Below are 11,670 nucleotides of genomic sequence, written 5' to 3'. Positions count from 1 at the left end.
CGGGTTTAAACAACTTTCAAGTAATCTGGTAAACTTGGGTGCCCCCCTGTGGTTCTGAGTGGAATGTGTCCATTTTGCCTTGAGGGAGGGCGATCAGGGTAGCAGGGGACATCCTCTGTCACCTTGCTACTCAGTGTGGTTTGGCCCACCCACCACTGGCAGCATCTCAGGGCTCATTCCAGACCTACTTTATTGGAGTCTACTTTGAACAAGATCTACATGTTACAGTTTGGAAGGCACTGCTCTGGCAGCCCCTAAGATGGCCATAAAGCCCTCCTCTTCTCACTCCCTGCGCCAAAGACCATGCAGCTCCCAGGCAGAGTTGACTCTCCTTAGGGACTAAAGAGGAAGATTAGGTCACATCCCATTTCCATACCCCTAACCACTTCCCAAGGTGTGCTTTTCCCAAAACAGTATGCTTGGTTCTCCCTTGAGCTTTGGATCAACCTCTTCAAACCCAGGCATCACGGCTGAGGGCAGTGAGTTTGAAGTGACTCATCCCTGTCCTCACAGAGCTCATGACATTCATTTTTTTCAAGCTGATTTGGTCCAGTCCATGGCATGTACAGCAGAAGGCCTGAGCTGTGCACGGTGCTGCTCGCTCCTTGCCAGGGTAACTGAACCCCTGTTGTAGAGGAAATGGGCCTGTTTATATAAGCACCTGTTATGGGATTAACCCCAAGAGTGTTGGTCTCAGTCTCAGTTTTTTCCAACCCTTCTGCACCGTGCCTCCATACAGATTGCTTCTCTAAACCATCTGGCTTTAAGTTAAACTTCTCTGAGCAGCTTGGATTTCCCCACAGCAATGGATCTTTTTGCATGGATCTGGATTCCATTTAGGGGCCCTGCAAAATGTTGAATTAAAGATCAGGAGCCCTGGTCTCTACTTCTTCCTCTGCCCCCAACTACCTCTGTGACCTCAGGCAAGTTGCAAATAAGTGTGTTCATACCTGCCCTGCCTTTGTCAAAGGATGGCGTGGCTGATGAAAAGTGTGTGCCTAGAAGCTTTGCGAGCTACGAAGCACTTTTGGTAACTCTGAAGCATTTTCAAAATGTATATGAAAGTGATTGCTATTGAAACTTAAGATAATTTGCAGATGAAACCTAAGCATCTTTCTGATGCTCAGGAATGCTTGCAAGAAGGCAAAAATCCAACAGTTGAGATGTACTTGTGGAGTCAGTCCCTTCTCCAGAGGGGATAATCATCTTTCTAGAATCTTTACACGGTTGGTGTGAGTGTGTGTTGTTGGCAGACAGGGAGTGCTCGCATGTAGTTAAATGGTTGCCTCTCTCTCTCTTTCTCTGTGTGTGTGTGTGTGTGTATGTGAAACTGGTATCTGGTTAGGCCCACATGAGCTGTCTTAATGTCTCTCTCTGCAATGCCGTGTGTGTCATTCAGCTGTTAAGCGTTGAGAGACCTGGGTTCTGGTTTGGTGGCCTTGAATAAATCCCTCAGACTTTCCAAGCCTGTTTCCTTATTTGTAACTTAGTGGTTTGTCCCTTCCAACTTGTGTACAGCTTGGGGGGGGGGGGCCCTTCGCTACTGATTTCACTGTCTAGTTTGGTTTCTGGGTCTCTGTTCCAGTGGGCCAGCCACTCTTTGCTGGCGCCTCCCTGTGCCAACTTCTGTACCTGAATTGTTGCTCACTGAAGAGCTGGCATTTAGCTTTTTGGAAATTATCTCTAACTCACTGGAAATGCAGGAAGCTTGAGTATAAAACTCACTCAGAAAAAAAAAAAAAAAAGAAAAAAAAGAACACACACTCAGAAGAAACCACAGGGCCTATCAGCCTGTCGTCATCAAGCAGACTAGAATAGTATAGAAAACCCTAGGCAGAGAGGAAATGAACTTCAGAGAAGGGAAACACAAGGCTGAGAAGAGAGAGGCAAGGGCAGGAGTGAAGGAGAGAGCTGAAGCCTGGGGCTCCGAGATGGTCAGAGGATGGGAGACGGGGCAGTGAAACAAGGCTTCTTGTATCTTCAGCAGCAGCAGACGTTTGGAAAGGTAGGAGTGAGGCTGGGCTGGGGTTGGGCAGGGGGCCTGGGAGGCTGCTAGAATTCCTGGGTTGGAGAGGGAGTTTCATATTCAAAACCCTTATAGGTCTGACTGTGCACCCACCAAGTTAGACCCAGAGCTCAACTTTGGGAGGGCTCTTTTCCTACCCGACGCTGTCTCCTGAACCAGGCCCCAACCAGGTCCCAAACTGTGCTCCTTACTGAGGGCTGTTTGCCCTGGGTGGGGGTGGGGGATGTGCTGCCTTCATCTCTTGCCTCTTTTGCTCTCTTGCTCTGTGTTGACTTCTTTTCACCGGACACCTTGGAAGGGAATGGAAGGGGCAGCTGGAGGGACAGTTTAGGATGACAGTAGAGGTTCCTTCCCCACCCCAGTGGGGTGCATGTTGCTGGTGTTCAGCTTGGGCTGGGGCCTCTGGGGGCCTGGACCCCAGCCGGCTGTCCATCCTCTTTCCCCTTCCCTGGCCTCCTTGAACCAGGAAGTCCTTGTCCCCCAACCAACACTGGGGGGCACACCTGTCTCTCTCTCATGGCCCAACCTAACAAGGAATGAGGCAGCAAGGTTCAGGAGGGTGGAGAGAAGTTCTCCTTCAGGATTTCGCACAGAAGGAGAATGAGGTCTCCAGCCCGGGTCACACACCGCCCTCCTCACTCCCTCCTCTGGGCCTCGGCCACTGCCCCGCTTTCCTCCCCAGACTGGAGTCCACTGCCGTGGGCCTGTTTGGCCTTCTTGCAGCCTGCTTTGGGCTCATCCCGGCGTTGCTTTCTGCCTGGGCAGTCTCTGCTCTTGCTCGTGGGCCTCTTTCTCGGGGCTGGCGGCTGATCTCCAATTTTCTAATTCCTGCAGTCACTGTCCTCTTCTCTGCCTCCCTGGGTCTCGTGATCTTCACCTCTCTCTCCCCATCTCCAAGTGGCTGCCCCAGTCCCCCTCCCACGGTTCCTCTTCTCCCCTTGGCTCACGATCTCCCCGTCTCTGGGTGGCTTCCTCCCGCCCCCGCCTCCCACGCCTCTGGCACAGAAATGGCGCCGCTTCGGCGCCTCACTGTATGGAGGGTCGGACTGCGCCTTGGCCCGGCTGGAGCTGCAGGAGGGCCCGGAGAAGCCTCGTCGGTGTGAGGCTGCCCGGAAGGTCATCCGCCTCAGTGACTGCCTGCGGGTGGCCGAGGCCGGCGGAGAGGCCAGCAGCCCCCGGGACACCAGTGCCTTCTTCCTGGAGACCAAGGAGCGCCTGTACCTCCTGGCGGCCCCTGCAGCGGAGCGCGGCGACTGGGTGCAGGCCATCTGCCTCCTGGCCTTCCCCGTGAGTCGCCCGGGGTGCGGAAAGGGCAAGGGGGCGTGCAGGCCGAGGGTGTTAGATACTTCCTGTGGGCAAGTGTTACAGGTGTCAAGGTCAGGGTGATGGGGTGCTTCCTCGATGTGGAGGGACCCGAACCCAGTGTGCAGACAGAGCCAGCAGGTTGAGGTGGCCTGAAAGAAGGCCTGGGCCAGAGGGGGGCCTGGGGATCGGGGAAGGTGATGAGACGTGGCGCCTCCTCCCTAGGGGCAGAGGAAGGAGCTCTCGGGGCCAGAGGGAAAGCAGAGCCGGCCCTGCATGGAGGAAAATGAATTGTACAGCAGCGCAGTCACAGGTGAGGGGGCGGGGGCTGCCCTGCTCTCCCCTGGGGGCTCTCCCCAGGGTGAGGTGGAGAGGAGGTGTGGGCTGGCTAGCTGCTGGCCCCGAGTCTTCCTGCCTTGTGGTTATCCCCAGCCTGGGCCAGCCCCGTTATCAGCCTCTCCTTCTCGCTTCCGGGTGCAGCCCAACGTAGGGAGCCTGCCCTGCCTTGAGTCTCTCCCTCGGTTCACCTCATCTTACCTAGGGCTTGCTGGTGGGAGAGGGGAAGGCTGGGGGCCCAGGTGAGGATGCTGCTTTTTTCTATTTTTGAGACGGAGTTTTGCTCTTGTCGCCCAGGCTGGAGTGCAATGGCACAATCTCGGCTCACTGCAACCTCCGCTTCCCGGGTTCAAGCGATTCTCCTGCCTCAGCCTCCTGAGCAGCTGGGATTACAGGCGTCGGCCACCACGCCTGGCTAATTTTTTGTATTTTTAGTAGAGTCGGGGTTTCACCATGTTGGCCAGGCTGGTCTCAAACTCCTGACATCAAGTGATCCACCTGCCTCAGCCTTCCAAAGTGTTGGGATTACAGGCATGAGCCACCGCGCCTGGCCCCAGGTGCCGCTTTTGAGGAGCTGGTGGAGGGAGGAGAAACTTTCATCTGCCTTCCATCTAAGCTTCACCCCCAGGGCCCCGGCAGTGGGAGGGCAGGGCCAAGGCTTCACCTGCAGCTGTGACCGTAGGGACTAGGGTGGTGGCTGGTTTGGGGAGAGAGATGGGGTGGGGAAGACAAGACTGTGGCTCTGGCAACAGGGGCAGGAAGGATGTGGGCACGAGGTTGGGGTGGATGTGGGTAGGGGCGTGATGCCTACTAGGGTAGGGGGTGGAGGTACCTGGCCTTTTGGGGAGTATGACCTGGCACAGAGCAGCTCAGCCTCCAAGACCCAGGCAGGGGGCCATAAGTGTGTGGATAATACTCTTTCTAGAAAACTTCTGGTACACTCATTTAGAACTGGGCAGTGGTGAGGCAGGCCAGCTGTTTCCCATTAACTGCCTTTGCCTTCTCTCTCTTCTTCTCCCCAGTTGGCCCCCACAAGGAATTTGCTGTGACCATGAGACCTACAGAAGCCAGTGAGAGGTGCCACCTGCGGGGGTCCTATACCCTCCGGGCTGGGGAGAGTGCCCTGGAGCTGTGGGGTGGGCCCGAGCCAGGGACCCAGCTGTACGACTGGCCCTACAGGTTTCTGCGGCGCTTTGGGCGGGACAAGGTGAGTGGGAAGCTGCATCAGGGCAGGTTGAGAGAAAGGATAAGCTACGAACAAAGAGGGGTGAGAAGCAGCGAGGGGATGGGAGAGACCAGGAGAGGGAGATGGAGTGAAGCAAAGAATAGAGTGACAAGATGGCAGAAGTGGAGTAGAAGGAAGGAGAATGAGAAGAGGTGGAGAGACCGTAGAGGGGTAAACAGCGTCTGAACTAGTGCCTAGCTGCATCCTTGAAATGGTGGCAGTGAGCAGGAAGGGCCTGGAGAGGGGAGAGGAGAGAGCCAAGTCTCTGCCTGTAGGGGAAAGCACAGAGGGCAGAGGAGGCTCCAGCAGTTCCCATGAAGGGAAGCTGGAGGTCCCAGGGCTTGGGTTAGGGATGGGGTTTAAGAAAGCATCCCTAGCTGGGCGCGGTGGCTCATGCCTGTAATCCCAGCACTTTGGGAGGCCGAGGCAGGTGGATCATGAGGTCAAGAGATCGAGACCATCCTGGCCAACATGGTGAAACCCTGTCTCTACAAAAAATACAAAAATTAGCTGGGCGTGGTGGCATGCGCCTATAGTCCTAGCTACCAGGGAGGCTGAGGCAGGAGAATCGCTTGAACCTGGGAGGCGGAGGTTGCAGTGAGCTGAGATTGTGCCACTGCACTCCAGCCTGGAGACACAGTGAGACTCTGTCTCCAAAAAAAAAAAAAAAAAAAAAAAAAAATGCACCCCTGCCCTGTGGCCTGGCCAATAACCTGCTTTCTCCCTGGTCCAGGTAACCTTTTCCTTTGAGGCAGGCCGTCGCTGCGTCTCTGGAGAGGGCAACTTTGAGTTCGAAACCCGGCAAGGCAATGAGATCTTCTTGGCCCTGGAAGAGGCCATCTCTGCCCAGAAGAATGCTGCACCCGCTATACCCCAACCCCAGCCGGCCACAATCCCCGCCTCGCTGCCCCGGCCTGAGAGCCCCTACTCTCGGCCGCATGACTCACTGCCGCCGCCTTCACCCACCACACCGGTGCCTGCTCCACGGCCTCGGGGCCAGGAGGGGGAGTATGCCGTGCCCTTCGATGCGGTGGCCCGTTCCTTGGGGAAGAACTTCAGGGGCATCTTGGCAGTCCCTCCTCAGCTCCTGGCCGACCCTCTGTACGACAGCATTGAGGAGACCCTGCCCCCTCGACCTGACCACATATACGATGAGCCCGAGGGAGTGGCTGCCCTGTCCCTCTATGACAGCCCGCAGGAGCCCCGGGGTGAGGCATGGAGGAGGCAGGCGACAGCTGACAGGGACCCTGCTGGCCTCCAGCATGTCCACCCAGCCGGGCAGGATTTCTCTGCTTCTGGCTGGCAGCCAGGAACCGAGTATGACAATGTTGTACTTAAGAAAGGCCCAAAGTGACAGAGGCAGCGGAGGGATGGTCCACCGCCCCCTGGCTTCTGCTGGTGACTCCTCCTGGCCACTGCATCAGAAGAACCTCCTCTGCCCCTTCTGGAGCCCGAGGTCTGGCCTGTCTTCGTTGGGGCTGATAAATTGCCTCTCCCAGGGCCTGTTGGGTGAGTCACCATCCCAAAGCAGGAAGGGTGCCCTGGAGACAACTACCCTCCTCCTACTCTTTTTCCACTTCCTCCTCTTTCTTTCCCCAGCTGAGGAGGAACCTGGGGCATTTAGGGCAGAGGACAAAAGGATGTCAGCAATTGCTTGGGCTACTTGGCTATGCAAGTCTCCTGCCTGCTGATGGCCACTTCAGGGACAGCCTGGGCCCAGGCACCCAGGGGGATGGTGGCAGCTTCCTGCACCTTTCAGATTTCTTGGTGGCATTAAAGCATTTTCAGAACATTTTTGTGTGGCATGAATGCTGTGGGAGTGAAGGCTCCAACTGACCAACTTTGATCACATCCTCTCCCAGCTGCAAGATCTCCCTGGGGCCTAGGCTGAGCCCCAAGCATCTGCTCACAGAGGCCTGTAGAAGTCAGTCAGGGTGCCCTGGGAATAGTGTTCAGGCTTGTATCCCTTTTGCTGGGATAAGGTCAATGTCAGAAAAATGGTGGGGGAAGCATGGGGGAGTGGGGGGCGAGCCAAACTGCAAGGAAGGAAATAATTGGATTGATGGAGCCTCTTATACACCAGGAGTGGGAGTCACCAGGTGTGTGGTCCTGGGCCCTTTCCCTTCCCTGAGATTTGTGCACATCTTCATAAAATGAGGGTGTTGCCCCATGTGGGCAAGGAGGAGCCATCCAGCTCTGTGATTCCCATTGGCTCTGGGTTCCTAGGCCCCCACACACCATTTCCTCACAGGTCAGCCTGTGTCCTTGTGCTTGCTCCTCTTATCAAAACCTGCTTTCCCGGCAGGGTGTGTGCATGGACTTCAGCTATCAACCCAGTCCGCCGACAGCATGGGCACTGTTTGTGGGAGGCTGTAGACTGCCTGGCCTGTGAGAGACACACTGCCCAGAAGGGGATGAGATGAAACAAGGCACAGGTGTCTGTCACAGAGTGGGTGTGAGTGCCACAAGGGACCAGACAGGGCCATGAGTGCCAGAGAGGTAACTATTTGTTGGGAGTGCAAGAAAGGCTTCATATCAAAGGTACCATTTAAGGTGGGCATTTACGGATGGGAAGGAGTTCCATGGAGATAAAGGGGGTGTGAAGGAGCATCTTGGATAGGAATGGGAGTGTAGGTGAAACCACGGGGAGGTACGGATGTGTTGCTTTCGGGACGGAGTTCTACGCTCAGAGTGCAGGGAAGGTGACACAATCTAGTTGGGAAGGCAGATTCTGACTGTATTAAGGGGAATTTGTACCTAATTAGAGGGAAAGGTGGAACGACTAAAGGCTTTTGAACAGGGAGTCCCATAAAAGCTGAGCTTTAGGGCAATAACCCGATAGCCCTGTGGAAGGTGGACTTGGGGTGGGAGGGGGTAGGTTGGGGCTGAATTGAAAAGGGGAAATTCTGCCAGGCATGGTGGCTTACACCTGCAATCCCAGCTCTTTGGGAGGCCGAGGAGGGTGGATCATGAGGTCGGGAGTTCAACACCAGCCTGTCCAAGATGGTGAAACCCCATCTGTACTAAAAATACAAAAATTAGCTGGGCATGGTGGTGGGCACATGTAATCCCAGCTACTTGGGAGGCTGAGGCAGGAGAATTGCTTGCAGTGAGCTGAGATTGCACCACTGCACTCTACTGGGTGACAGAGCAGGACTCTGTCTCAAAAAAAAAAAAAAAAAGAAAAGAATAAGAAAAGGGGAAATTCATCTGGGCACCGTGGCTCACACCTGTGATCCCAGCGACTTGGGAGGCCAAAGTGGGAGTATCACTTGAGCCCAGGAATTCAAAACCAACCTGGGCAACATAGTGATGAGACCCCGTCTCTATAAAAACAAACAAACCAACAAACAAACTTAGCCAGGTGTGGTGGTGCATACTTGTAGTCCCAGCTACTTGGGAGGCTGAGGCTGGAGAATCATTTAGCCTCTGCAACAGAGCAAGACCCTGGCTCAAGAAAAGTGGGAAAGGGAGAAATTCAGAAAGGACTGGATTCAAAAGATGGTGTAGAGCTAGCACCTGTGGATCTTGGACTCATAGTGGATGTGGAACACAGAGAAAGAGGGTTTTCTAGAGAGACTCGGGTTTTTTGTTTGTTTGTTTGTTTTTCCTCCTGAGATAGAATCTCACTCTGTCACCTACGCTGGACTGTAGTGGTGTGATCTCGGCTTACTGAAATCTCAGCCTCCCGGGTTCAGCAATTCTCCCACCTCAGCCTCCTGAGTAGCTGGGACTGCAGGTGTGCACCACCACACCCGGCTAATTTTTTGTATTTTTAGTAGATATGGGGTTCCACCATGTTGGCCAGGCTGGTCTCAAACTCCTGACCTCAGGTAATCTGCCCACCTCAGCCTCCCAAAATGCTGGGATTACGGGTGTGAGCCACCACACCAGGCTAATTTTTGTATTTTTTTTAGTAGAGACGGGATTTCGCCATGTTGGCCAGGCTGGTCTCAAACTCCTGACCTCAAGTGATCTGCCCACCTCGCCTCCCAAAGTTTGGGATTACAGGCGTGAGCCACCGTGCCAGGCCTGAGACTCAGGATTTGGGAACAAGATGAACTTAGTTTCTTATGCGTTGAGATGGAGACGGCTAGTATTGATCCAGCAAGACGAGTCCTGAAGCTGGGTAGGAGAGCTAGCACTTAGGAGGGAGAGGGGCATAGACTTAGACATGGACGTTGGCCTCCCAGGTGTGCTGTGACCTCTGTTTCTCCTCTCACCGTGGCCTTTTCCCTTGTTGAAGGAACTTGAGCAATGGATCAGCTGCCTGGAGAGAGCCAGTGAGGGGCCTTCCTGTCTGTGTGGAAGGTGCCCCCTGGCACCCTCCCTTTTCAGCCTCTGGATCACTAAAGGCTGGAAGTCCCCACTTCCAAGGATTTTACTCTTCCCCCTCTTCAGGCCAGCAGTGGGAGTTGGGGTTTCTCTTTGGCAAGGTAGCCACGTTTCCGATTCCCTAAGGTGGCGTTTGAAGTGGCTGTCCTGGCTTAGCCCGGCAGGGGGCGGTGTTAGCCTGTGGAAAAGGCCACTGGGGGCTTTGCCACCACCAGCCTAGGGGGCTTGGCCCTGAAGGAAGGCATTTACTACCCGAAGGGCTTGGGGATAATTTGAGGAATCTGCATGTCAGAGCTTGTCCCTTCAGAGCCTCAGAATCCCACTCCCAGATGTGTGAACCCTGCCTTCAAGAAGTTTGGGGTCCTAAGCTGGACATTGCCCTTTCGTCCCCTCTCGCCACTTTCCAGATCTAGGGACTTCGGTTCTTCCATTCTAATGCTCTCTGTGCCATGCAAGGGGAAGTGGTTGATTGGGGCCCTTGGGAAAGGTGGGGTGAGGGCTGGAGGGACAGGGGAAGTAGCTTTTGGGGAAGTTGGGAGGGGTAATGAAAGTCCTTAAGACAGTTGTTGAGAAAATGCTGATCATGCCATCAGGGTCGCTCTCAGAAGATTTGATCCAAGGGGTGTGCCACCCTCCAGAGAATGGTGTCAGTGCCACTACAGCCAGCCTCAGCTGCACCATGGTCATCTGCAATGTGTACCTTCCTTCATTCAACAAATGTCATGGGCCAGGCATGGTGGCTCATGCCTGTAATTTCAGCGCTTTGGGAGGCCGAGGTGGGAGGATTGCTTGAGCCCAGGAGTTTGAGACCAGTCTGGACAACATAGGGAAGCTCTATCTCTACAGAAAAATTAAAAATTAGCTGAGTATGGTGGTGCTTGTTTGTAGCCCCAGCTACTTGGGAGGCTGAGGTGGGAGGATTGCTTGAGCCCAGGAGGTTGAGGCTGTAGTGAGCTGTGATTGAGCCACTGCACAGCAGCCTGGGGCACAGAGTAAGACCCTATCTCAAAAACAAAAACAACAAAAAAGCAAATGCCCTGGAGCATCTGTCATGGACCAGCCCCGCCTAGGAGCTGGGGAGCAGCACAGACCCATCCCACCCTCGAGGGGCCTACAGTGTGGAGTGGGCAGGCAGATGTTCAATGAACACAGGAATGAAGGAGCTTGCTTGAGGGATCACCCTTCTCAAACAGACACACGGTGGTGAGGGCCTCCTTGGAGGGTTCTTTTCTTTCTTTCTTTTCTTTTTTTTTGAGATGGAGTTTCGCTCTTGTAGCCCAAGCTGGAGTGCAACAGCAAGATCTCGGCTCACTGCAACCTCCCCATCCCAGGTTCAAGCAATTCTCCTGCCTCTGCCTCCCGGGTAGCTGGGATTACAGGCACCCGCCACCACACCTGGCTAATTTTTTGTATTTTTAGTAGAGACGGGGTTTTACCATGTTGGCCGGGCTGGGCTGGAACTCCTGACTTCAGGTGATCCACCTGCCTCGGCCTCCCAAAGTGCTGGGATTACAGATGTGAGCCACCACGCTGGGCCTCCTTGGAGGGTTTCTATGCCACCAGGATGCCCAGGGGCAAATTCATGTGTAAGGAAACAGCTGCCCTCAAAGGGGACAGGGCAATGTCACAGCAAGTGATTGATCCACCCAGAAGGGCCTCTTGAAGGCTCCAAGGTCCGAAGTCAGACAGCTGTTGACACCATGAGGTTTGCTGTGACCAGGATTCTTATAAACTGGTTTCATTGCTAGTTATTATGCAGAGGTGACATCGGGGCAGGTAAGGATGGCTGCATGACTGGCATCTAGCATAGAGATGTGTGCACGCAGCATACAACATCATTTTTCCCGTTCCTTTTCTTCTCTGCTTCTCTTGCCTCCCCTTGGATTTTCTTTTTCCAAAGCAGAGAAGTGGTGTGTATGTGTGTGTGTGTGTGTGTTGGCCTGTGGTCCATAGTGTAAGCCTGTGACAGTGGGGGTGGCCAGGCCGCCCCCCACTCCCCACCTCGTGAGTTCTCCCCCTGGAGCTTCAGAATCTAAAAAGGCCCAGCTCCTTGGCTCTCTCTGCTCCTGCAGGCTCCTCCCTGACGACTCCAGTCAAGTTTCTGCTGTCACTGCCTTTCATCCGTGATGCTAACCAGCCTCCTGCCTCCTGCCTCATGGGTGCAGACTCAATTAGCCAAGGTGCCCACAGCCTGCAAGGGCCATTTATAAAACCAACTGGGGTGGCTGGAGACCTCAGGCAGGACAGGGCTGGGAAGTAAGTGCGGGAGGTCCGTGAGCTGTGAGGAGGAGGGAGAGGAGCCAGAGGAGCTGGGAGGGGGTATCTGATCTGATTAGGCCTCAAGCTGGTTTCCCCATGGCAGGAGGCTGTTCATCATTGCCCTGCTCCCATCTTCAGCTCCCGGGCGGATCCAATGCTGGCCAGCATGGAGCAGAACCCATCAATC

At 54.7% G+C, this 11,670-nt stretch overlaps 1 protein-coding gene across 1 annotated transcript; it reads left to right on the top strand.

The window, feature by feature from the left end:
• Window positions 1-1,812: 1,812 nt before the first annotated feature.
• DOK2 (docking protein 2) lies at window positions 1,813-6,681 on the top strand. Its single transcript, XM_004046736.4, has 5 exons — window positions 1,813-2,005; window positions 3,032-3,313; window positions 3,554-3,641; window positions 4,687-4,871; window positions 5,623-6,681. Exons 1-5 carry the CDS (start codon window positions 1,943-1,945, stop codon window positions 6,241-6,243), a joined length of 1,239 nt encoding a protein of 412 aa, XP_004046784.2. The 5' UTR covers window positions 1,813-1,942; the 3' UTR covers window positions 6,244-6,681.
• Window positions 6,682-11,670: the final 4,989 nt, after the last annotated feature.

This window comes from Gorilla gorilla, chromosome 7 (assembly GCF_029281585.2).
Source record: "Gorilla gorilla gorilla isolate KB3781 chromosome 7, NHGRI_mGorGor1-v2.1_pri, whole genome shotgun sequence".
NCBI lineage: Eukaryota > Metazoa > Chordata > Mammalia > Primates > Hominidae > Gorilla > Gorilla gorilla.
The sequence above is the reverse complement of the archived record's forward strand: the minus strand, read 5'-3'. Positions and strand labels throughout refer to the sequence as shown.

Bases quoted from the DNA above. Each gene is read 5' to 3' on its own strand.
- DOK2 (XM_004046736.4), top strand. From the start codon at position 1,943: ATGGGAGACGGGGCAGTGAAACAAGGCTTCTTGTATCTTCAGCAGCAG. The intron at 2,006-3,031 runs GTAGGAGTGAGG...CCTCTGGCACAG, and splicing joins AGCAGCAGACGTTTGGAAAG to AAATGGCGCCGCTTCGGCGC. The intron at 3,642-4,686 runs GTGAGGGGGCGG...TCTTCTCCCCAG, and splicing joins GTACAGCAGCGCAGTCACAG to TTGGCCCCCACAAGGAATTT.